The 27,000-nt window shown below is 33.8% G+C and overlaps 2 protein-coding genes and 1 pseudogene across 5 annotated transcripts in view; 2 read left to right on the plus strand and 1 right to left on the minus strand.

The window, feature by feature from the left end:
* Positions 1-16,608, plus strand: part of LOC133172043 (carboxypeptidase D-like) — a 35,945-nt gene extending 19,337 nt beyond the window's left edge. For all 4 annotated transcript variants that reach the window (XM_061306845.1, XM_061306846.1, XM_061306847.1 and 1 more), the window contains 3 exons: positions 13,299-13,451; positions 13,782-13,927; positions 14,866-16,608. In XM_061306845.1, coding sequence (XP_061162829.1) covers positions 13,299-13,451; positions 13,782-13,927; positions 14,866-15,057 — 491 coding nt within the window. In that variant the 3' untranslated portion in view covers positions 15,058-16,608. The remainder of the gene's footprint in view (positions 1-13,298; positions 13,452-13,781; positions 13,928-14,865) is intronic.
* Positions 225-2,025, minus strand: LOC133172041 (tripartite motif-containing protein 2-like; annotated as a pseudogene).
* A 4,898-nt stretch (positions 16,609-21,506) lies between the features above and the next one.
* On the plus strand, positions 21,507-26,997 carry LOC133172044 (uncharacterized). Its single transcript, XM_061306849.1, has 6 exons — positions 21,507-21,587; positions 24,503-24,857; positions 25,438-25,527; positions 25,612-25,758; positions 25,842-25,891; positions 26,004-26,997. Exons 2-6 carry the CDS (start codon positions 24,512-24,514, stop codon positions 26,139-26,141), a joined length of 771 nt encoding a protein of 256 aa, XP_061162833.1. The 5' UTR covers positions 21,507-21,587; positions 24,503-24,511; the 3' UTR covers positions 26,142-26,997.
* Positions 26,998-27,000: the final 3 nt, after the last annotated feature.

Genomic DNA, 27,000 nt, shown 5'->3' on the forward strand with positions numbered 1-27,000 from the left:
ATAAGGAATGTTTTTAAGTTCTGTGTGAAATATTGGTTGTAAATCACACAGACTTGTCAAATATGCATTTTTTTTGAAGTGAAATAAGCCTACGTGACAATTAAGTCTGTGTGATTTACAACCAATCATTCACACAAAACTATGGAATATTCCTTAAATATATAACAATTACACTTTCACTCCAAGCAATACATCAGTTAAATTGGTAAAGATGTAGGGTGGAGAATAGATCATATTTAACAATTAATTATAGAAATTTTAAGTTCTCTACTCTTAACACATGCTGTGATTAATATGACAGATTAAGCATCCCTGGAGATACTTGTACACTCTCAGGGTGTTGGTGAGATGTTGTCCCACATAGAGATTGTTCTCATCATCCACACACACACTACGGGGACGATTTATGCCTTGTTGATGTCTGAGTAATAGAGATAGAAACTGACCGTCCTGATCAAGAAGGTGAATACAGTTACTGTTACTATCACACACCAGGATGTGACCGAGGACATCAGTACAGATTCCATAGGGATAGAACACTGACTTCTGACCTGTGTAGGAGAACCTGTGTTGTCCTGATTTATTCACCACCACTACTCCCTTATTATTGTCTGATGTACAGATATCTCCATTGATGTTTTCTGTGATGTAGTTTGGTCTACTATACAGTTCCTGTCCTTTGTTATCCCTCTGTATGTTTTGTAGTTCTTTTCCTGTCTTGTTGTACCTGGTGACTTTAGCCTCTCTATCCTTCACCTTCCCCACCAGTAAGTCCCTGTTAATGTGGGAGGAGTGTATGCTGAGTGTTGCCCAGTATCCAGTTTTAATGAAATCAGTGATATTATCATCCTGTGTTATCCTGTTGATGACATTCTTGTCTTTGTTTGTAAAGATCAGATCTCCGTCCTGTATGACTGTGTGGTAACCTTGATCTCTACCACTGGTTTTTATCTTTTGTATCTCATTCCCCTGTAGATCTGTTTGTACCACGGTACCCTCACTGTCACTGATCCAGAGTCTGTCCGATTCATCTTGGGATACATGGTGTACATTCCAAACACCTGGTATATTGAACTCCCTGACCTTGGTGACAGTGGAAGATAGTGTTATTGTTTGTTTCTTGTCAAATTTCTTTCTGTCTTCTTTCATCTGTTTATGTGTAGGTTTCATTGCTGTATTGTAGACACTTTCAATGGGCCTGATTTCTCTCTTCTTAGCCTTAGTGTTGGGGACATGTATTTTACCAAGTAATTTGGCGACATCAGTTTTGCTGTATTGACCAGCAGTAAATCCTGGTGTGACATGTTTTGTTGTCTCTGGTATGGATTGGATCTTTGGTTTCTTTTCAGATATTAATTTCTGGGATTCTTTAGAGGACAGGCATATGTGGAGCTCTTTGACAAGGTTATTAAGATAAGTGATGTAATCATCCAATGTCTTGTATTGGGTGTTTAAATCTTCTAACAGTGAATGCTCTATCTGGTTTACCTGCTTGATATTCTCAGATACAACTGTGTCCACCACACTTTTCAGGGACTCCCCTTCAATTTTCATGGATGTTCCGATGTTGTACATGATGTTTTTAATTTCAATGGCATCTTGTTTTATTTCTTTCTTGAAATCTTGTGATATGGGAAGAAAATACTCATGAATTTGGGAGAGTTCTTCCTTACAAAGCACTAACTTTTATGCATAGTTTGTTTCTAGATCAACAAATGTATGTCTTTGATGGTTCCCTGATGTTGCACATTTGGAACACAGTGGGGCTTGGCATTCTTCACAGAGTATGTCCACATCTTTATTGGGGTGGATCTTGCATTTCTCCACAGGAAGTTGGCATTTACGTTGCTCGTAAGGAACCACCTCATGGTTCTTGTTTTCTGGACTTTTCAGATGTTCATCTCTGCATTGTTTGCACAATCTTTGATGATAAGGGTTGCAGTAGAACTCGCTATTGCTGTCACATTCTTCAATGCCACATTCCAGAAAGGCTGTGAGAGGAATACCCAATTTAGATAATGCCATCTGAAAATTAGGAAGATTTTATGTATTGAAGAATATTGGAGTACAAGGTGCATTAGATATTCACAATGTATATACTTGCATAAGAATTGCAAAAGAACTTGATAATGGTTTTAAAGAGTATAGTTTAATTGTCAAATATCTACTAGTATATATCTTATCTTACAATGCTTAAAATTTACAACAGTAACCTCTGTAGAATTTAAATGGAATGAATTCTAAGATTGTAGTACAGTAAAACATGCTAATGACGAAGTGCCAGGGACAGATGATTTTAAATGTAATTATGTTCCCCAAACGAAGTTTGGGAACATATTGTTTTTACTCTGTTTCTTCTTCTTATTATTATTAGGTCTTCCGTTTTCAACGGAAGACCTATAGTGATTCTACTGTTTCTTATTAGGTCTTCCGTTTTCAACGGAAGACCTATAGTGATTCTACTGTTTCTTATTATTATTGTTCTTATTCTTATTTTTTTGACTTTCTAATTTTGTGCACGCGATTTCTCGAAGACTATTGGATGGATTTACATGAAATTTTCAGGAAAAGTGTGTTGTAACATGAACTTGATCTATCTGAGAGATTTTTTGGAAATTCTCTTCCGGTGCCAAGTTACAGACCATTTTCTGATTTCAAAATGACATTTTGTCCGCGGATAATCTCAAGAACGACAAGAGATATCAATGTCAAACTTTCAGGGATTATAGTTCGTGATAGGTACTAGCCGGGTCGCTACTTTTCGTTCGTCGTTTGCACTTCCGGTCGCTTAAGGAAGTGATCAAAGAAATCGTAAAATTTCAACTTTCCTTTTTTAAATTAATACTTACATCACATTATTGCATCTCTTTTGTAGTTTCGAAATATGTTAGTCCCACCGGAAACAAAAACGTCAACTTCCGGTTATAAGAGAAAAACGACATAATTTGAGTATTTTTCTTTCCCATTAATATCTTCTGTAGATAAAGTATTTGAAATGAATTTTAAATATGTTATTCAGACTAAAAATGTCTAGAGTAACGTCAAATATCTTTGTAAAATTCACTTCCGGTCGCGTGTTTTCCTGTCCTTAAAATGAGAAGTTGTTTGAGCAAGATCTCGGAAACGGTAAGAGATTAAGACACCAAACTTTTATATGCAACAGACCTTAAGATGTAGGCAAAACCACTTGGGTTAAGAGCGTCAGTCGTCACTTCCGGTCGTCACAGGAAGTGATCAAAGAAAACGAAAATTTCAACTTTTCTTTTTTTAATTATAAATTCCATCACTTTATTGCATCTTTTTCGCAGATTCGAAAGATGTTCGTCCCACCGGAAACAAATACGACAACTTCCGGTTAGAAGAGAAAAACTAAATAATTTGAGTTTTTTAACTTCCAGTAAATATTCTATATAGATAAAGTATTTGAAATGAATTTCAAATGTGCTATTCAGATTGCAAATGTCTAGAGTAACCTTAAATATTTTTTCAAAAATTCACTTCCGGTCGCGTGTTTTCCTGTCCTCAAAATGAGAAGTTGTCTGAGTGAGATTTCAAAAACAGGTAAAAGATTAAAACACCAAAATTTTAAGAGTAATGGACGTTGAGGGGTAGGTGAAACCATTTGGGTTCAACGCGTCAGTCGTCACTTCCGCTTGTCACAGGAAGTGATCAAAGAAATCAAAAATTTTAACTTTTCTTTTTAAAATTAAAACTTACATGACTTTATTGCATCTCTTTTGCTGTTTTGAAACATGTTAGATTCCACCGGACACAAAAACGCCAACTTCCGGTTTTAGGAAATAAACTACGTTATTCTTATATTTAACTTTCTCATAAATATCCCTTATCAATGAAGTACCTGAAATGATTTTATGCATGTTGTAGATACTGCAAATGTCTAGAGAACAGTCAGAGATTTTTATAAAATTCACTTCCGGTTGTGTGTTTACCTGTTCTCAAAATTAGAATTTAGTCCCACAATATTGTTCGGCAACAGTAAACGACTGAGGACTAAAACTTTCAGGACTGATATTCAGTCATCAGTTTATTTGAATCGTGAGAAAATCTTGCATCGCCGTTACTTCCGGTCGTGAAAGGAAGTGATGTAAAAAAGTGAATGGTTAATGGTTAGCACGTTGGAACTTCATGCTGACGATTAGGGTTAAATCTCCAGAGAGTCTGAATTTCTTTTATCACTTTTTCAGCTTGAATTTTCGTTTTTATTTTCAGAATCGGACGGAAGACCTCTCATTGCTCGCAATGAGTTTCTAGTTATTAGGTCTTCCGTTTTCAACGGAAGACCTATAGTGATTCTACTGTTTCTTATTATTATTATTCTTATTCTTATTTTTTTGACTTTCTAATTTTGTGCACGCGATATCTCGAAGACTATTGGATGTATTTACATGAAATTTTCAGGAAAGATGTGTCGTAACATGAACTTGATCTATCTGAGAGAAATTTTGGAAATTCGCTTCCGGTGCCAAGTTAAGGACCATTTTCTGAATTCAAAATGACATTTTGTCCGCGGATAATCTCAGGAACGGTAAAAGATATCAATGTGAAACTTTCAGGGATTATAGATCGTGATAGGTACAAGACGGGTCGCTACTTTTCGTTCGTCGTCGGCACTTCCCGTCGTCACAGGAAGTGATTAAAGAAATCGTAAAATTTCAACTTTGCTTTTCTAAGTCAATACTTATATCACATTATTGCATTTCTTTTGTAGTTTCGAAATATGTTGGTCCCACCGGAAACAAAAACGTCAACTTCCGGTTATAAGAGAAAAACTACATAATTTGAGTATTTTTCTTTCCCATTAATATCCTTTGTAGATAAAGTATTTAAAATGAATTTTAAATATGTTATTTAGACTACAAATATCTAGAGTAACGTCAAATATCTTTGTAAAATTCATTTCCGGTCGCGTGTTTTCCTGTCCTCAGAATGAGAAGTTGTTTGAGCAAGTTCTCGGAAACGGTGAGAGATTAAGACACCAAACTTATATGAGCAACAGACCTTAAAATGAAGGCAAAACCATTTGGGTTCAGAGCGTCAGCCGTCACTTCCGGTCGTCACAGGAAGTGATCAAAGAAATCGTAAAATTTCAACTTTTCTTTTTTTAATTAAAAATTGCATCACTTTATTGCATCTTTTTCGCAGATTCGAAAGATGTTCGTCCCACCGGAAACAAATACGACAACTTCTTGTTAGAAGAGAAAAACTAAATAATTTGAGTTTTTTTAATTTCCCGTAAATATTCTTTATAGATAAAGTATTTGAAATGAATTTTAAATGTGCTATTCAGAGTGCAAATGTCTAGAGTAACCTTAAATATTTTTTTCAAAAATTCACTTCCGGTCGCGTGTTTTCCTGTCCTCAAAATGAGAAGTTGTCTGAGCGAGATCTCAAAAATAGGTAAAAGATTAAAACACCAAAATTTTAAGAGTAATGGACGTTGAGGGGTAGGTAAAACCATTTGGGTTAAACACGTCAGTCGTCACTTCCGCTTGTCACAGGAAGTGATCAAAGAAATCAAAAATTTTAACTTTTCTTTTTTAAATTAAAACTTACATGACTTTATTGCATCTCTTATGCTGTTTTGAAATATGTTAGATTCTACCGGACACAAAAACGTCAACTTCCAGTTTTAGAAGATAAACTACGTTATTCTTATATTTAACTTTCTCATAAATATCCCTTATCAATGAAGTACCTGAAATGATTTTATGCATGTTGTAGATACTGCAAATGTCTTAAGAACAGTCAGAGATTTTGATAAAATTCACTTCCGGTTGTGTGTTTACCTGTTCTCAAAATTAGAAATTAGTCCAACAATATTGTTCGGCAACAGTAAACGACTGAGGACTAAAACTTTCAGGACTGATATTCAGTCATCAGTTTATTTGAATCGTGAGAAAATCTTGCATCGCCGTTACTTCCGGTCGTGAAAGGAAGTGATGTAAAAAAGTGAATGGTTAATGGTTAGCACGTTGGATTTTCATGCTGACGATTAGGGTTAAATCTCCAGAGAGTCTGAATTTCTTTTATCACTTTTTCAGCTTGAATTTTCGTTTTTATTTTCAGAATCGGACGGAAGGCCCCTCATTGCTCGCAATGAGTTTCTAGTTATTATTCTTATTTTTTTGACTTTCTAATTTTGTGCACGCGATTTCTCGAAGACTGTTGGATGGATTTACATGAAATTTTCAGGAATAGTGTGTTGTAACATGAACTTGATCTATCTGAGAGTAAATTTGAAAATTCTCTTCCGGTGCCAAGTTACAGACCATTTTCTGAATTCAAAATGACATTTTGTCCGCGGATAATCTCAAGAACGACAAGAGATATCAATGTCAAACTTTCAGGGATTATAGTTCGTGATAGATCCTAGCCGGGTCGCTACTTTTCGTTCGTCGTCAGTACTTCCGGTTGTTACCAGATGCAAATTTTAAAAAATTGAAGTTTTAAACTTTTTTAATTTTCGATATTTTTCTTTGATGGAAGTTGTGTTAATAGAAGCCCTTCTGAAAATGCTTAATATATAATTTGTTTTCAAATAGATAAATTCGAACTCTAGATATTCGCATTTTAAAATTTGAAGCGGGTCCAAAATGGCGGCTGTCTCCATACACTCCGACGAGCAGGTCGACACTCGGAGCTCCTCAGGTGGCTCGTACCTCGCACACTAACCTCGGATGTCAACGGTGTTCTACCATGTTGCTGATGTATTTGTATATTTGTATGGAGCGTAGTGGAGTCAGCCGAGGATTGCCGATTGGAAGGTCGGAGTTTACGGAGACAGCCGAGCGTCTTGTTGAAGAAAACTACCATAAGGATCAATGAAATATGAAGGAATTGTTGGATCTGGTAGATTTTGGAAATAAGTAATCTGTCTTTGAAAACATAAATACTCTGACTCCCAAATGCAATAAAATAATTAATTTGTACGGTACATACAATAATATATATGAGAATGGAGACCATTCAATAGAACATACATTTAAAAGAAAAGGCGCGAAGATTTACTCGTGACGTAATGTATCGTGACTCTTCTTTCATAGTAGAAAAATGGTCTGATGCAGAAGTGCAGAAAAAGATTACACGGACACGTTTGTATGAAATGCAGGTACATGGAATTGCATGGAATAAAAAGTTGAATACACAAAGAATAAAGGAAGTAAACAGTATCTGAACAGTTCATCAGTAATAGATTATTTGTTATTGTTTAAACTCAAGAAACGAATTCCGATGTGAATCTGCTTGCACAAAATTTGGCTAGCTAGCTCTCATTCTATAATTCCGCAGTATATAAAAAAAAATTTTAACCTCCCTGACACTCGTTACTTCAGGCAATGATACAAAGTAAACATCGATGATGGCTGGTAAAATTGAGCTGGTGTAGTGGCTTCCATATTGAATTTTCACGAAGGCGATCTGGGTTTAATCTAGAATTAGTTTGCTTAAATTTACGTTTTCAACTTTATAAATGATGTTGAGTTTTGTTTTTTTTTTTTGTTAGAAATGATAGAACATGATTTCTAGATTGGCGAAGGGACCTTTTAATGCGTCGTCGTTAGTTCTGGTCGCTCGCAGAAGCAAAATTAAAAAATCGATTTTTTCACCTTCAATATTTTTCTGTAATATCTGTAGGGTTAAGAGAGCCTCTTTTCAAAATACTAAATATATAATTTGTTTTCGAATTGATAAATCTACACTCTCTATATTCGTCATTTTTACTTTGAAGCGGGAGTTGAAATGGCGTAATGGTTAGCACGTTGGATTTTCACGCTGACGACCAGGGTTCAATCTCCAGAGTGTCTGAAATTTTTTTTCACTTTTTCAGCTTGAATTTACATTTTTATTTTCAAAATCGGACGGAAGACCTCTCATTGCTCGCAATGAGTTTCTAGTTATTATTATTATTATTCTTTTTTTCTACTTTCTTCTCCGGTTCTTTTTTGTCCGGGAGTGTTCTCATAGAACCACTCATCCGATTGACATGGAACCTTTTTAGGGTTAATAGGCATGTTGTGTAGGTGTTCGGAACGAAGGTCATGCATGTGCGCGCACGTGCAATGAGTGAAATGACTGATATACTTGATGAAGCAGTAACTTTTGTATTTCTTGATGAATTGCTTTGAAACTCAAAATATAAAGATATATTACTAGTCTAGACAAGATAACATGGTCAAATTAGCGTGAACTCAAGCGCATGCACGTGCGCTCTTCTCTGATTGGCTGATACAAAAATCTCAATAATTTCCTTGTTTTTTCACAAAATACTTTGAAATTTAGAATATAAGTATATATTATAAGGTGCTACAACATGTTATATCGGAAATTTCTTGAAAACACGCGCATGCAGGTGTGCTGCAATCTGATTGGTTGAAACTTTAAATGTCTATAACTCCCTTGGTTTTCAACAAAACAGGATGAAATTTACGACATGGATAGGCACATAGAGCTCCTACATTACGATACTATCAAAATTGAATGCAAGGCCATGCATGCGCGTATGCTGAATTCTGATTGGCTAATACTTAAAGGATAACATCTCCCTTATTTTTCAATGAAATTCTTTAATATTTAACACAAATGTATGTATTGTGAGACACTATAAGAAAATTAATGTGAAAAATGTAGAAAATATGTGCAAGCACATGCGCTGATATTTGACTGGCTAATACCCATATGGCTATATAGGAGTAGTTTTCCAATGAAATACCCTTAAAAATAAAGTGTCCATCTATATTACAAAAGTATTGTCTAATTTATTGAAGCTTGTAGGGAATGGGGCATCATAAGGGATTGGGGAGCCGTTTGGGGAACATCTGTAACGGTTCCCGTTACAATTAGCACTAGTTTGTTATTATATCCGTTAGTATCACAATACAGTTTAATTCACGGAAAATGAAAATCAGTTCACTGTAAGCATCAATTTATTATAATTATGTTCACTATAAGCGTGTTTTACTGTAATGTATTTGATTTATTAAATATTTATTCTTAGACTATATTGAAAAAAATTGAATAGCTGGATATAACAGCCTATAAATGTTCTCTCCTTAAATAATTACATAAAAGTTTCCATACATATATATGTAGATTTTTAAGTATTATATAATATAAATTCATTGTATATGTAAAGTAAAATGATAATATAAGTATAAAGGATATGGTATTCTCTAATACTTACATTATCTGTAAATGGCCTGTAAGTGTCTCTGTCCAACAGACTTTGGAATGTAGGAGTGAGACTTCAGATTACAAGTAAACGAGTTCTGTACATGTAATTTACTTCCTGTATGGAGGTAGAAATACTATCGTGTATGTCAGTGTTCACAAACAAAATATTTACATATGGTATACCCCACTTCAGCCCTTGTCCTCGTATGAGGCCACTCAGGCTCATGTATGACATAAGAATTCAAACGATTTATTAGTACAATAAAACTTGTCTTATCTTGATAAGAGCTGCATTTTTGAGAATTTCATTTTGCTGTTAAAATGTGCTGTATATGATAAATCTGTATGTAATTTAAACATTTCTGATCAATTAGACTAAAAAAAATTTCAATTTTTTTTTAGAAGAAAGATTTCTGTACTGTACAATGGAATGTATAGTATTATATAAGAAATCAATATTGTACAGGATGACAATAATGCAATTTTGCTTCAATCAAAGCTTATAAATAGTTCTTCCATCACAAATATTAACAACAGAGGATTTTAAACGTTCTTTTTTTTCTGACATTGAAATAGTTAATTACAATATTGACACTAAAATTTCCAACACCAAAGTTGCAGCTCATCCTTTCAGTAAATTCAATTGTTTAAAATGTTGTATAATCCAGAATGTGGTCAAAACAATCTTTTTAGCTCACCTGAGCTGAAGGCTGAAGTGAGCTTTTCTGATCAAGGAGTGTTGTTTGTCGTCTGTAAACTTTTCACATTTTCAACTTCTTCTCAAGAACCACTGGACCAATTTCAACCAAACTTGCCACAAAGCATCCTTGGGTGTCAAGGGAATTTAAGTTTGTTCACAGGAAGTACTGTACCCTCTTTCAAGAGGAGATAAAAAAAGAATTCATGAATTTCAAAATTTGGTGGCATCTTTTAAAAATCTTCTTCTCAAGAACCACTGCATGTAAGGGTGGGATGTGTCCTAATTTATGACCTTGAATTTTGGTAAGAGTAATCTCCCTTTGTTTTTAATTAATAAAAAAATCAATTTTAAAAAAATTACCTAAAAATCGTTTTCAATTGGCATTCTATTTCTAATGTTTTAATGCATCTTTCCACCACAGTATTTATTGATATTCTTATTATATGAATTTTTATTTTTAAAAAATTGCTTTTCCCCACAGACTTCAATGCAATCTTTGTTAATTAATTACTGCTTAGTTAATTACATATTTGAAACTTTCTCTTGGTAAGTCCTTTTCTACTGTAAAAGTGCTTTAAATTAATATCAAAGTATTATGTACATGATGGACATACATGTATAAGGATAGAGAATTTGGTCCTATTAGGGATGGAAAACCTTAAGGGTAAAAGCAGAATAAAAGTTATAAATAACAGTGGCAAGTATCCTAAGGAATTGATGTTAAGTTCTGGGTGTAGTAAATCTGAAGAAGATTGAGAGACCCAGTTCTTATCTATCATTGGGAACCCAGGGCAGAAACACAGAGCAAGTAGTACCTTACCCAGTCCTTGTCCAATTATTAACTCAGACATAGTAAAAGGAAAACCTATATATCCCTTGTAAGAGCCTGATCATACAGTCACATTAAATAGGAAATATCTTTGAAATCTTCTTCTCAAGAACAACTATGCCATTATAAGTCACATCAATACAGAAGCAACCTTAGGTATTGTAGTATCAAGTTTGTTCAAATTATGACCCCAGGGGTTGGGGGGGGGGGGGGCACTACAGAGGGTCAAAGTTCTGCATAAGAATACATATGAATCATCTTAAAAAAATCTTCAGCTCAAGAACAGCAAAGCCATGATTAGTCAAATTATTATAGAAGCATCCTCAGGTAGTTTGGATTCAAATTAGTTCAAATTTATGGTGGGTAGGTGTGGCCACAATGAGAGATCAGAGTTTTATATAGGAAACATACAAAAAAAATCTTTAAATTCTCCTGTTTTAAAACAGCAAAGCCAATATGATTAGTATAATTGATATAGAAGCATCCTGAGGTAGTGTAAATTTAAGATTGCCCCCCCCCCTTTTAAAACTTTTCAATACTGAACAGATTTCAGCTTCTTCTTATCCAATTTGTTCAGGTGAGCAATGTGGTCCATGGGCCTCTTGTTAATCTTTGGAATATTTTTCTTAGCAGTATACAATTTTTATGTAAAATTAAATAAGGTAATCCCTTGTGCTAAAGCCGTCTTGTTGATGTGTTTCATTACTTACAGTAGGTAAGAACAATTACCAGGTACATCATAATATGACATCATAATGTGTACTGACTATAATATCGTGGGTACTAAGTATGTATAAGAAATTATAGGTAAATCAAAACTTTCTCTGAATAATAAATATACCTCTTATGCATTTCTATTTGCTCATTTGCATAGAAATGCCTATACCTAGCCTTAACTTACATGCATCTGAGTCAGGGGTTCTGGTGTTAGATGGAACTCTTGTTTTTATTATATGAAAACACATAACAACTTTGAACATCTCCTCTGCTCTTGCATATCTAGGAGGCAAACAGGGTACAAATTTGAAATGAGCAAGGGTATTTTTACCATATTTGTGAAATTCTGAACAACTTGGTCAAATGCTCTGGTGCAGGGCAGGGCTCTATTGATTTGGAGACTAGTGGGAGGTTATTCCCCTTTGCTATTTACCTATGATAATTAATCAGTCTAAATAATGTAATTTAAAGGTCATTTGAATAAAAGTTTGAATGATGGTGAATGAATGAGTGAGTGAATGAAAAGTTTGAATGATAGTGACACATGGGGGCAAGTACAGGCAAGTAAATAGATCTACTTTTACTGATTCTAGACTGTTTTGTTGATCCCTGATCATCCTACTTCTCTTTTTTAATGGGAGGTAACCATGTATTCATCTATCATTTTATTTTGTTTTATTGATTTTTTTTTATGCTTCTGTGGATCTTTTACAGTGTTGAATTATACTCAGGTGACTGTTAAGGCCCTTGGGCCTCTTGTTTGACTTGATGATGAAAGTTAAAACAGAACATTAATTCGATAATTTAAATTAATTCTTAGTAGCAATGTTCATGCCCCTGTCTTCATAGATTGCACACAGATCATAAACTCATGCAGAGATTTTTACACCATCTAAGAAGGATTTTGAATGCACAGCATACATTGTCTTGTGTGGTTTAAATGACTTAAATAATTTTCAATGCATTTAGGGCTGATTAGAAAAAATAGAAAGATACATTCAAACTCCCAACCACATTTATTTTCTTTTTGTATTCTAATTGCAAATATCTCCAATCCTCAGATATGTCTCAGGTTTTTTTTTTCTTGGCCCCATCGAGTTCAAGATAACAAGTTTTAACTGTATAATTGTATATACCATAAGCAGAATTTCTAGTGATTTTAGCTAAAGTGTTAAGATCACTTAAGTGTTAAAGTTCACTAAAATTTAATATCAAAATCAGCATTAGTGGGAACTGGGAAGAGTTATCTATCTTGAAATCATAAAATTGCTAAAATTATTTCTTGCTAAAATTATATGCCAATTTTTAAGGACATATTGCTAAATTTGCTTCTTTCGAAAAATTCCACTAACAGGGAAGGATGAAGTTTTGCCTTTGATATTTTTCACCCATTGGGAAGCTCATACTTGGTACATAAATTGTTTATAACCTGAAGATGTATCATGATGTTGACTCAAGGTCATTCTGAAAAGTTCAAGGTCACTGCAGAAAAAGTATAAGATTATTGTCCAATCTACAACTTCTTAATGGAGAAACAATGGAAGTTCATACTTCATACAAAGATTGCTTATGACCTAAATATGTGTCATAACCTTGAATCCAGGTCACTGATCAAGTTCACTCATAGAAAAATGTTGAATTCATGTCAGGTCTATAATTTTTTTAATGAAGAAACATTGGATGTCCAAATTTCACTCAAAGATTACTTGTGAACCAGAGAATGTGACATTTTTTTTAACCAAGGTCATATTTTGCAAGTTCAAGGTCACATTTACAAAATTGTGAAAGGGCTTTTTTAAAAAATTGCAGTGGGGGCATCATTTTGTGAGCTGGCTCATAGTACCTCTAATTCTTTTTGGTCAGGTGGTATGCAGGACTGGAACTACATGCAGGCAGGGTGTATGGAAGTCACCCTTGAGATCAGCTGCTGTAAATACCCAGCAGCCACGACACTCCCAGGCTTCTGGAGTGACAACAAGCAGGCTTTGGTGGACTACCTCATGAGAGTCCATTCAGGTATGGAAATGTCATTTGATTAAATGTAATGGTTGATCATTTTATCTTAAGTTTGTATATTTTTCATTGATTGAGCAGAAATGTTACCTGCATCTACTCAAGATGTGAATGAATTTATCTTAATCTTTATTCCAAACACTCTTAGGTCAAGAGTTTTTTAGTAAATAACTCCATTTGGTCAATGTAAGTGGTTGTGAAAAGGTGATTAGATTAACTCACGGGTTGTAATCAGCAATTAACTTGCAATTGATGTGTCAGAGCTTCAGTTTGCTACAAAATATAGCTGTTAATGGCAGATAGCATACACATGCTTACATTTTCTGTTTTAAGGTGTTAAAGGCATAATATATGATGAAGAAGGAAAGGTAGTTCCAGCAGCAACCTTAAAAATCAAAGGTCGTGAACTGGTATCATTTCGCTCCTCAAACTATGGAGAATATTGGAGAATTCTTCTGCCAGGCACTTATGTTCTCCAGGTAATATCATAGGAAAATATTTAAAAAAAAAGAAGAGAAAATATTATATTTTTCTAGATAATGAGACTTTATTTTGTCTGGTAGTTTGTTTTTTTTTCTTTCTTTTTGGTCATCTGAGTTGCTTAGGTGACCAATTGCTAGGTCCATCATTGTGCAACATCAGTTCGTCATAAATATTTGACCATTTTCAGCTTTTTCCCTGAAACTGCAGAAGTAGTTAAGTAGTTTTAACCAATTTTAGCACATACATGTAGTATATATCCATGGCCTGGGTAAATGGGAACACAAATTGTGAATTTGGTTTCAACTTCCCTGGAGAATTGAGCTGTTTACCAAAATTTTAATTTCATGGCATTCAGGGTTTATCATCTATTAGAAATCACCTCCTTGCAATGAAACTTTGTAATGGTGTAGTCATTGAAGCTCATATTTGACCCAAACATTGCTTATTATTGAGGAAACTGTCAAGAAATTGTCTCTGACTAAAGGTTTTGGGTAATGAGTAGAAGAAGTGTAAAAATTTGTGTCTAGTCCATATAACTCTCGTGAAGAAACATTGAAAGCTCATGTTAACATAGCAATTACTTGTTACTGAAGGTTGACCCAAGGTCCCTTGAGCAAGTTCTAAGCTAGTTGTAAAAAAGTGTAAAATTTGTGTTTCGGTCATAACTCTGTAATGGGGAAAGATGAGAAGCTAATAATTTACACAAAGATTGTTAGTGATTTATATATATTTTGTCATTTGATTTTTTTATGAAGAAACTTTAAAATCTCATAATACAAAACATTTGTTCTGCTCTTGATCTGACATCATTTTGGCAAGTTTGTAAGCTTGTTCACAGTATCTCTCAAAGTTTTTACTATTTTTGAAATATTACAGATGGCAAAAAGAGATCAAAAAGTGCCTTTTTCTAAGGGAATTCTTTTTTATTTTTAAGATATACAATGGAGTAAACAGTACAGAGAAAAGTTTTGTTGTGACAAATGGACAGGTCACCAGGCTTGATGTCAGGTCCTGGGAGCCACGTGTTCTATCCGGCAGTACCTCATTAAATCAGAACGGATACATTCCTGTTTTGCCAGTATTGCTCAGTGCATGTTATCACCTGATACACATCATATTGTTCTAAGTGCCATTATATAGTAATATTGCAGTTGTACCTTTATATTTTTACAGCATTTTATTTTCTTCTCTACCTCTTTATATGGCAAAACAATGTGACAAATATAACAAGAAATATATCTACATGTATATAAGTGTGTAATGTCTATATTAATAAATGTTCAATTACCCAACTTAGTTATAAAAACATAGTACGTGTATTTTAAAAGGGGGGATTGTCATCTTTGAAAATAGAGGGGGAGGCTTTCTGCAAGAAGTCAAACTATAGTGCCATTGATTTCACTCATTTCATTCACATATACCGGTGTCATTTTCTCAAATCATATGACTATAATAAATGTTCATGTGTTTAGGTTTTTAAAATAAATGTCTAAGAGAAAAGCACTTGAAAAACAATTGTGTTATGAGTGAAAGATCATTAAGCAGTATAGCAGTAATGGTGAAACATAGATGACCTTCACTGCACCATCCCATCATGCATAAATGCATATATGTGATAAGGAAAATTGCATATTAGCAAAAATACATAATCATATAACAGCAATAATTCATAGTTTTTTGTTTTTTTTTTTAATGGGCATATGTCTCCTACATGTTGCCATTCAAAAAAAGGAATGTATTTACCAGTTATTTGAAGTCTCTGCATACATAAAACAATGGCAGTGATTTTATTTTCATGTTTTTCAGTTTTTTGCTTCAAAACAAGATCGTATAAATATGACACAAGTTCCTCCACCCCCAACCTCACCCAATTCCATTTGCACCTGTTGTCCACTTCTACAAACTTGGCATATACACATATGGATTTATCACTTTATAGTATATTATAGTATTCTCTATCAAATACCTCTTATTTACTGGAGCCTGTATACTACCCGAGTAATTTCTTATAGAGTTGATATGTAATTTTAGTTCTTTTTTATTTTTAAAAGTAGCTATGTTTTACTTCTTGATCTAAATCAGACTATACTAAGTTTTGCTGCCTTAGTATTTTCTGTTCTAAAACATGAATTAAGACCTCTCATGTATATTTTACAAGAAATATAGATGTATGACCATTATACATGAATTGTTGATCTTTATATGAAAGTCAAACTTCGTAGCATAATTTTCCTGTCATATGATATATAAAATTTCATTGCTGAATATATGGTATACTATTAATAATTTACATATTAGAAGTATGGTGCATAAAGCCAAATTGAAGTTGAACTTCTGTTACTTGAACACTTATGTGTTTATTACTAGGTATATTATATGAAATTGATTTAATGGTCCTAATCTTAATGTAAATTTTATTTTAAACTTTGATATCTGAATTCTTGCATATTAAATTAATAGCTAGGTAAAATGTCAGAGTGAGTTAGTGATCAGAACATTCGTATGAATTTGATTTTTAACTTTGATATCTGGGACTCTTGGATATCTAAGTTCCAATATGTACGTACTGGATATTGAGGATTAATTAACTGTAGGTTTCTTTCCTTTTTTTATTCTTCAAGTGCCTTTCAAAATGTATGTTTAAATTAGTATGTTTAATAAATGAACAATTGATGAACAGGATGTTCAATATTATTTGTTCTGCACTTACAGAATTGGGCAATTCAAAGGTTGTACTTGAGTATAAAGTTCATGTGCAAGCTTTGGAAATTGATTGATTAGCCTATATGCAAAGTCAGTTTTAAATCATATTACAGTCAGCTGATATGAATTAGAGACATTTTCTTAAAGGGAATCATATATATGTACCATAGTAAATTTGTTCAACAGCAAATGCTAAGACAAAAAATTTTGAATATGAAGGAGCAGATCTAAGACACTTTACAATGATGCCGTCTGTGAAGTTTGCCTTTTTTTTGGGGGGGGGGGATTAAAAGAAAAAAAACATTATTTACTGACAGGTCTAGATTCTTCCCTGATGTCAACCCACTGCATTCACACTTATAAATATAAATGATGTAAAATACTTTGGATGTATGGGGTGTGTGGAGTTTGGGGAGGGGGGGTTTATGAGCAAAGATGAATACAAACAGGTTGTGGTTGTAAACTATAGTTTTGTTTCAACAGAATGTATAGACTTCTTTACAATAACAAAGGAACTTGTACACATCAATTTCTGCAAACTTAAAAACTATAAAATACTGAGTATTTGTACTTTGTATACATATTTATTACCATCACTCTGTTCACGTGTAGTTATAAACAAATTTGTTGATTGATTTACAAATTTTAGAACCTTTCATTCCTTAGCTGTTGAAACAGGTTGTTATAAACATACTAATACATGTACTTATATAAATAAAAGGAAATATGTTATCTGCAAGTGACATTGTATAAAATCAACTCCACTTAATAAATCTGACTATAAAATATAATGAATGATTTCTGAAAACCATTGATGTAGAGTCTTTGAGTAGTACCTGTATAAGTTTTTTAAGCTTAAGTTTCAGTAGCTAATCCAGCCTGGGGTGGGGGGATTACATAGAAAAGTAAAATTAGAACAAAAATAAATAAATACCCCACCCTACGGGAAAGAAAATTATATCTTGCAAAGTAGGTAATATTTTATGTTGGGAGGAGAGAAGTGCCCTCCCCACCCCACCCACAAAATAAATTTTTTTCATGTTTGATTTTTATGGAAGTACGAAAGCCCATTGAGCTCATTTTCGTAGGTAAAAAAAAATTTTGTTCGCGTTATAACGCGAAACTTTCGCGAATAAACGCGTAACTTTCGCGTTATAACGCGTAACTTTCGCGTTATAACGCGTAACTTTCGCGTTATAACGCGAAACTTTCGCCAATAAACGCGTAACTTTCGCGTTATAACGCAAAACTTTCGCGAATAAACGCGTAACTTTCGCAAATAAACGAGAAACTTTCGCGTTATAACGCGAAATTATACATATATAGTCATGTTACACAGGAACCTGTGATCTTGACTGACAGATAAAATATATGAACGCAGAGGGCGACTTCTATGAATTTATAAATGACATTTCTTCAGAAGATATAAAAGAGAATTGATGCGAGAAATGGATATATTAGTGTTGATTTTGCATTTAATCTGTAAACCCTACTAATTAATTAAATGAATATTCCTTTAGAGATTTTCTTGTTTTTCACTTGTTGAATCCAAGAAATTCTGTAGACTAATTTTTTTCTCTGGAATATCTCCACTCACTGCTTTCTTGGAATAAATTGTCAATGTTTTCGTAAGTAATGGTATATGACCAAGTGGTGCAACCTTAAAATACAATGTTGTATTTCTACAGTGAGTCTTTCGGAGATGAAATATTTGATACAAATATTTGTCATCCAATTTTCACATTAGGTTACTCATGTGATGTGACACAATTGTTCCGTGAAATATACAAATTTACCTCATTGTTGTCAATTTTCTGAGATCTTTTATTTCAAACTCTATAGAGAGTGATCACTCTAATTAAAATTAGACTTGTATTTTCACTCCTCTACTATACGCTTCAACACTTATATTGAACAGCATTGAAAAAGACAAAATGTGACGGCAAAAAAGATTTAGAAAGAGGAGAGAGACATTCAATGGCGAGAAAACATAAAATTTCAGCTCGTGGTAATGAATAAACTAGATCATTAAAAAGTAAAACAAACTGTAGACTTATGCAAATGTCTCTGTTTTACAGGGAAAGTTTCGCGTTATAACGCGAAAGTTTCGCGTTTATTCGCGAAAGTTACGCGTTATAACGCGAAAGTTACGCGTTTATTCGCGAAAGTTTCGCGTTATAACGCGGAAGTTTCGCGTTTATTCGCGAAAGTTACGCGTTTATTCGCGAAAGTTTCGCATTTATTCGCGAAAGTTACGCGTTTATTCGCGAAAGTTTCGCGTTATAACGCGAAAGTTACGCGTTTATTTGCGAAAGTTACGCGTTTATTCGCGAAAGTTTCGCGTTATAACGCGAAAAATATATTTTTTTTACCCACGAAAATGAGCTCAATGGGCTTTCGTAATGGAAGTACATGTATTAGTGCCAAGTTGAAATTTTGCCTCCTTAAAATTCCAACTTTACAGTTGGTAATTCCAACTTTAAAGTTAGTATTTCCAACTTTTAAGTTTGTAACTTCTAAGTTGGTAATTCCGATTTAAAAGTTGGTAATTCCAACTTAAATCTTGGCTTTTTCAACTTTTAAGTTAGATATTCCAAATTTTAATAACTTTGAAGTTAGTAATTCCAACTTACCAACTTTAAAGTTGGAATTACAAACTTTAAAGATGCAATTACCCAACTCTAATGTTGGAATTACAGTGGAATTACTAACTTTAAAGTTGGGATTTTAAGGAGAAAAAAACACAACGTGGCACTAATACGTTTTTTTTTGGGGGGGGGGGGGGGGCTCTCTTTTTTGTGTTTCTTTTTTTTTGGGGGGGGGGGTGTTTTTGTTCATTTGTATTACTTGTCAAGAATCTTAAGCTAGAGCCCCCTGGAAAAGGCAGTGAGAAATCCCCCCCCCCCCCGACACACACACGCAGACACAAAAAAGGGATTTTGCCCCAGTCAAAAAGATTTCAAAGAGGGATTTCTTGGAGATGGTATGACCCCCCTCTCCTCTCCCGCTTGGAAATATTCCTAGACCTATCTATATGGCTCATGAGTCATGAATCATTGAAAGTTTTGCTTACGTACACATCACAGTTTTAATGAATAACAGTTATATAGTACATGGCTCTCAAGCAAGGCGGATAAAAGTACAAGAAATATGAATCATTTTAAGCACCCAGGGATCCGGTTTTTTAACAGTTTTTTAAGTACGCTCTCTCTCTCTCTCTCTCTCTCTCTCTCTCTCTCTCTCTCTCCTGGTTTCTACTGTCAGGAAAAGGGTTATGGGAATATGCATGGAGACATTAGGAATGAAAACAAATGCCTTAGTCAAGAAAGCAATACCAGAGAGCGGTGGTGGGGTAATATCCACATAGGACTTTTCCATGCTTAAAAACAGATGATACAAACAAAAAAATGGATGCCTTGATTGGTATATATATATATATATATTTGGACCTATTTTGGTTGTAAATGATGCAAGTATCAAATTTCTAAAGTGTTGAGAAATTGTAAACTTTGTATGATGTTCAAAATTCTACCTTACCTACTGCGATCACTCATATAGATCTATACAATATATAAAGTATTATTTTTACTGTGTAATTCAATTAATCTGATTGGTTTGCGAACTTTGCTTGATATCACGTGCAAAGTTATATCATACAAATATAGCCCTTTCATGATGTCGATCCATAGATATATCGACTTCACAGAAAGGCATACCGACCGAGCATGAAGTGCAAGGTCGATATGCTTTTTTGTGAAGTCGATATGTCTATGGATTGACCTCATGAAAGGGCTACATTTGTTATATCATTTTTTACAGAGATTGACCAGAAAAAACTTTGAAAATAGTGGGAACATTACGCCACAAGCTTTCTCTCTTGTCTTTTTTAAACACATAGAGACTAAAGATCAAAATAAATTAAGCTGTTTAATATGATTGTGGTTCCTATACACTGATAGAGTAATTTAGGGAATTTACTAATTTCAAAGGCTACATTTGTTTTATTATGTTTTGTATCGATTTATGAAAAACATGTCTAATATGTTTTAATATAAAGTAGATCCTTGTTCAAGGCATTGTTACGTCTTACCAATGATTACAATAATGACTTGTTATAAGATGCGTCTATAATAGTGAGAGATCTTTTAAAGTCATAACATCTACATGTAATAATGATTTTTTTTTGTTCCAAGGAAAATAAAATAACAAATGTAACCCCTTGATTATGTCAATCCATAGATATATCGACTTCACAGAAAAGCATATCGACTTCGCACTTCGTGCTCAGTGGATATGCTTTTCTGTGAAGTCGATATATCTATGGATCGACCTCATCAAAGGGCTGTATTTATATAATGATAATGTGGTTAAACTTCTTCATTTTACTGATATAAACATGATAAAAGGGTGCCCCCTATCCCAGGGTCTAAGGGTTTTTGCCTATACATGTACTACACAATAAAAAGCAATTAAGTCATTTTTATACGGCTGTGTTTCCTCGATAACAATTTAAAACGTCTGATGACTTTTTCCCTTTTTTGCTTGTCATCCTACGGTCTGGTGTAGTGTGCGTGTGTGTGCATTATGCAGATGCCTTTAAAACGACTGTATCTGAATCATCGTTGAATACAGCATATTACCAAGTTTTAAAAAAATGAATTAATGAGATATAGAAGTATACAAAACCATTAATATGACTGGATTTATGAGATTGGTCGCAGCGTTCGTTATCTTCACATTTTAGATTTAAATTCTTCATTAAAACAGGGGGTTTTCTAAATATTCTATGTTTAATAGGCGGACATTTAAAGTCCTACGTCTCGGTAAAACCAATTATAAAACCCTTAGAATCCAGGAAGTGTTGATTCTTCCGGGGTCAGCAGTCACAAGATTGCTCTTCTTCCACATTTATACCCGCAGATAGATTGTAAATATATTACTCCTCTCTCTCAGGTAAGATTACTATTTTTTCCACTAGTTAACCAAAAACGTACCGATGAAGGTAAAACTATAAGTAATATATCTGTTCCGTTGCTTTCCTTGACGTCGCCGGTTTCCCCTGTGCATATTAGTCTGCTATGTCATAGGAGGATCTGCTATGTTAAGGGAGGAAGTGAATTCGGATTTTCCTCTCTGTCCAAATTTGTTCCAGAGACCTCTGTATTTTGCGTTTATATCCTATCCACTGACTGACGTCGTTAATGCCAAGAAATTAAGGAAAACTGACACTGCATAATTTCAGTTTTACGTGTATTGACACGAAAATTTTCAATAATTAGCAATTAGCATTGATAAGAGAGTTTATTATCCCTAAAATATGTGAGTAATTGAAGGTGCAGAATTTTTCCTTTGCAATTTAGTTTTGTGATACTCTTATTCAAATGGAATCAAAACTTGATCAGTACACTGTAGCTGTAAATGTCTATGAAGTGTGAAATGATCGTGACAATCTTATCTTATTGGTCAAAGCCATTGGTCTGCACAATGACATTGAAATCATGTCAGACCATAACTCTTGAACCTTTGCTTGGAATTTTGGATTTTAGTGTAGTTCCCTTTTGCGCGCTACGTGACATACTCTCAGAATTCTGCAAACGATTTTTTATCAATGAAGGTCACTGAGATATTTGACAATGTTTTGAACCCTCGATTAGAATATATTCAAACTTCGGTATATTGTTACCCATGTCGTTATTCATGGCACCATCATAAGTTGTCACAGGTCAATAGAATAGAATAGATTTTATTTGCCAATCATGGTCCCACTGGGGGCATAACATAAATACAAGCTAGCATGATTTGTCAACACGCAGGAGGACAATGAAGTAAACACAAAAACATACAGGAATCAAAAAAGAATTACTAGATATTTTGAGTCTAGACAAAACAGAGGTGATGAGTAATTTGAATTATCTCCCTTACCAGGCTTCTAAGCACAGGCCTTTAGATCGCTTTTACAAAAAAAAAAAAAATAAAAATAAAAAAAATAAATAAATAAATAAAGGTATGAAACTCCTTACATAGGGTACCCACATTCGCCAATAAAATACTTTTAAATCAAAAACGAAAACTTTACTTTCTATTCATAAATATACACATATATAAACAATTCATAAATATACACATATATAAAAAATCTACGTTACTACCAAAGTTCTTTTCGAAATTCCGTATACTTCCCGAGACATGCTGAAATCATATTCCAAAATTGACCTTATTTTTTACTCAAGGTCTGTGTTTCTAAGCTACAAAAGATATCAAGGGACAGTGCTCTAGGATATGCATGTCTCAGTAGTGCAACTGTCCATTCCTCCTAATAACTCTGGAATCTTTACGAGAACTCACGTAGTATGGCCGGGGGGGGGGGGGGTTTACTTTTTTCCGAGATTTGCTAAAATTAAGTATGAAAATATGTTTTAAAAGGTCCCCCCCCCCACTTTTTTGTTGAAAAGAGGGAGGAACCTGAATCCTCCTAAACGATATAGGTTTTCGAGTCTTGTTTATTTGTATTTTTTAACTTGTCAATTTTTTTTCTGGAACTTTCTTCTCATTCTTTTTTGTCCCTCTCCCTTCTGATAAACATTGCTTAACATCCTTGTGATTTAAAATATACGATAACCTCTATGTTGTTTCCTTATTTCATTAGACGTTTTTTTTTTAACTGATTTCAAAGATTTTATTTCGTATTTGTAATTTGTTGATAAGGGTTTATTGACAAGCGAGGGGAGATCCATTTTACGTAAAATGAATAATTAAAAAAAATCTTCAAAGTATGTATTGACTGTCCTTTTCTAAAAAGTACTCCGATAAGTCAGTGATTAAGTCATCTGTTAAATTCTACAATAAAACTTTTTTGATTAATCATGAAACATTTCTCAACCCTGTCCACAGAATATTACATTTCTTACAGAGGAAAATCTGGTGTTCCTCAGACAGGAGCCTAAAATCACATTCCTAGTGCCGTCTCCTTTAGGTGATATGATAGGCTTTTTGGCATACCTTTGGCATACTTCATACAACAGCAATATACGTAAATCATACATGATTTTAAAAGTTTAGTACGGTGTATCGATTTCCTACAAATTAGAATTGTGGCATCGGATCATAAACTTCAACCTTTACTCCTTAATGAGGAAAGAAAAGAAACCAGATTAATTTTAGACCTCTGAATTCCCGAATATATGGGAAAAAACTATTGAGATTTACATTGTGTACAAATTTAACAAAAGCAATATTGGTGCTCATTCTTAACAGAATATTAATTCTGAGAAATGCAGGAAGAATGTCTACAGTCCAAGCTAATACAGACTACATTGTGATAAAAATGACTCCAAAAATCTTCAATTTACAAGAATCATTTTCTAATAAATGTATAATTCAGAAGTAGATTAAAACCATTAATTCCGGAGCTCCAACAAACAACTGGCTATCTAGAAATATATTTTTGAATAAAAAATCGGCCCTTCAGTTTCAAATTGAACTTTATCCCACCTTGATATTGACAGACATTGACAGATCAGCATATTTCTATGTAAGAATTCAGATGAATTGTATTTCTTGTGTACCTGGAAGTAATTAAACACTTTAACTGATATTGGCAATTTTGAAAGGAAATAGTCCTTTATGTTAAAATTGTTGAAAATTAATAAATTGTATGTATCTCACGAATTAATGTCACGTGTAAATTAAAACAAGGAAGTATACCAGTATAAATATGCAAGAGATATCGTCTAATGTTCATTCGATTTTATGAGTCTTTAAAAGGGTATAATAGTGGATGGTGTATCAATTCTGGATAGTAAAAAATTAATATCATTTATCGAACATTATCACGAAGTATTTTTAAGAAATTCCATTTTTTTTTTCAGTGGTTGAAGATGAAAGGGCTAGCTGTACAAGTGTTGGCTGCTGTCCTTCTCTTTGTATCGCTTTCCTTCTCCCAGGAAGATGGCGAGAAACGCCCCAAATATGTCGTAGTGGACAAACAAATCAACGTCAGGGAGATCATCCGATTTGGAGGGAGACGGGGTGAAGGTCAAAATGATGTAGAGGAGTTCGAGGCCCCAGAGGAAACTGGATCCTCCCATGAAGCTTCGGTTTATTCGCTGTTCTCAATGCTGTCCAATGCTGCTAAAATAAGAAAGATTAAAAACATGCTGCCCTTGTCTGGACTTCAAGTCCTTCCTGTCACAGATGACGACACAGGAACGGCCATAAATTGCGGTATGATTTAGCTGTATAGATAATTGTTTAAGGTTTATATGGTAAATCCCGAGTCTAAGAATCGCAAGTTAAATAGCTGGGGGAAAAATAATTTATATGAAAACCGGTTAATGCTGAGTCTTGAAGTATTTCTCTTCAAAGTGTGGGAGTGAGGTTAATCAAGAAAATGAAAAACAAAATTTCGGAAAAAAAAGGGCAGATACACTCATTTCCATTTTTACTCTCATTTTCTGCAGATTATTTTTTTTTTGGTACAATAACGTTATTCTCTTTAGAGAAGTGGACATCCATGGATGTAGGCGAAAGCCTGTCCACTTCTCTAAAGAGAATACAATAACGTAAGCTCAAGAGCTCAACCATACTGTAACAAAGGGGGGGCGGGTCACTTCAGAATGAAAATTTCCATACAAAATTAACAGTAAGACTTTCCAGAAAAAGGTGGGGAGCCACCCCTCCTTCTGTGTGGCTGTTACCTATATGTGAATACATGTGAAGTGAAACAAATAATATCTCTTTTTTAAGTCTTAATTTTACATGTACGGGCAAACAAACCTTATTAGAATTTCTTTTCTTTTTTCAGGGCCATCTGGTTCACATATAAACGTGACATGGAAACCCAAAGTAATCGACCCACAGAAATATGTTCAAATTTATCTTGACATTGTGGATCGTAAGTATTTCAAAAATCACACATCTTTTTTGGAATAAACTTTCTTTGAATCTTTAAACTAAAAAAAAAATCCTTTGCCAACAGCCATTGACTTCGATAAGGGTAAAGCACACATTGATGTATACATGGAAGACAGCCCACAGCCTATTTTCTCCGTGGACCAAGATATCTCTTGTACCGACATTCAAAAAGCAGTTGGAAAACTCTTCAGTTGTCCAATCAAAAAAGGAGGTATGTACTTATCTCCTTTTCACCCTTACTTACTGCATACTTGAACTTTAAGTAGACTGCAATTTTGAATTAAAATTTTATAGGTCATCAAGGGCTTTCATTCCAGTACAAAGATCTGACCAAACTACCAACAGTAAGTACACAGATCTCCTAACTGTCCAAATCAATCAATAATAATCATATACAATTGTCAGTCATAATCATATCCATGTCCAGGGGTTTACTGTTGATATTTTTACTTTCAGGGAAGCTACACAATTGTACTGAAGATCTTCAGCTATGCTACCAACCCCAACCCATTGTTTGCCTGTTTGAATGTGACCCTGAAGATTGTGCCTTCAATGAAACAGGCTGCTCATCCATTGCCACAAGTTATTGTCTAAAATGCCGGGATTTACATTGTTAATCATCTACAGACACACAGACATGTTTATGAGGGATATTAACTAGCATAATACATTTTATCACATTATAGCTTTTGCACATGAGCATGCTGTTCACTGTAGAGTTTTAGTGACTGTTGTACCTGTACAGTGTACATGCAGTAGTCAAGAACAGATTTAGAATAAAGCACCGATATCACCTACAGAGATTATTTATAGGGCTTTTGTACATCCTGTAATTTGCATTTCTTCACTAATTTGTACATTTTCTTAACTATCATTAAATATACTACATTTTGGTTGCTTTGTAGAGAATCTATATGTAATAATATGTAATTATGTGTTGTTCATTGTACATTTGCACTCACATGGCCTATATTAAAATTTTATTTTGCATTTTTGAAAGAGATGATGCTAAATAGCCTTAATTAAATAAAAATCCATAGTTTTCAAGGACAGAGTAGCTAACTATATTCAACATTTTAGTGCAAAACTGAGTAATATATCTCCTTTTGTTTTAAATAGAAATTAATTTTGATTTATATATCCATTTGTTTAAATGGCGCATCTCCAAAAGGAAATAAACAAATTTCAGTGTTGGGCCAAAGTACATTTTATATAGGGTCTGATGAAATCCATGCAGTATTCAAATGTTCAGATCTTTTACAAAGAGTCCCATTTATTTGACTAACTTCTAGAAGAGATCATTCTGGAATATGTTGCAGATGTAAATGTGTTTTTCTTTCCTCCATTTACAATATTTAATGTTCCTATGTTGTTGTTTTTTTTTCCATTTTGTATTTTCTTCCTATCATTGATGTAATAATTTTGATTCAAAATAAATTCAACTGTTTTATTT

This window comes from Saccostrea echinata, unplaced genomic scaffold (genome assembly GCF_033153115.1).
Source record: "Saccostrea echinata isolate AGI-Se365-2 ecotype Australia unplaced genomic scaffold, CSIRO_AGI_Sech_v1 ptg000054l, whole genome shotgun sequence".
In the NCBI taxonomy this organism is placed as follows: Eukaryota; Metazoa; Mollusca; class Bivalvia; order Ostreida; family Ostreidae; genus Saccostrea; species Saccostrea echinata.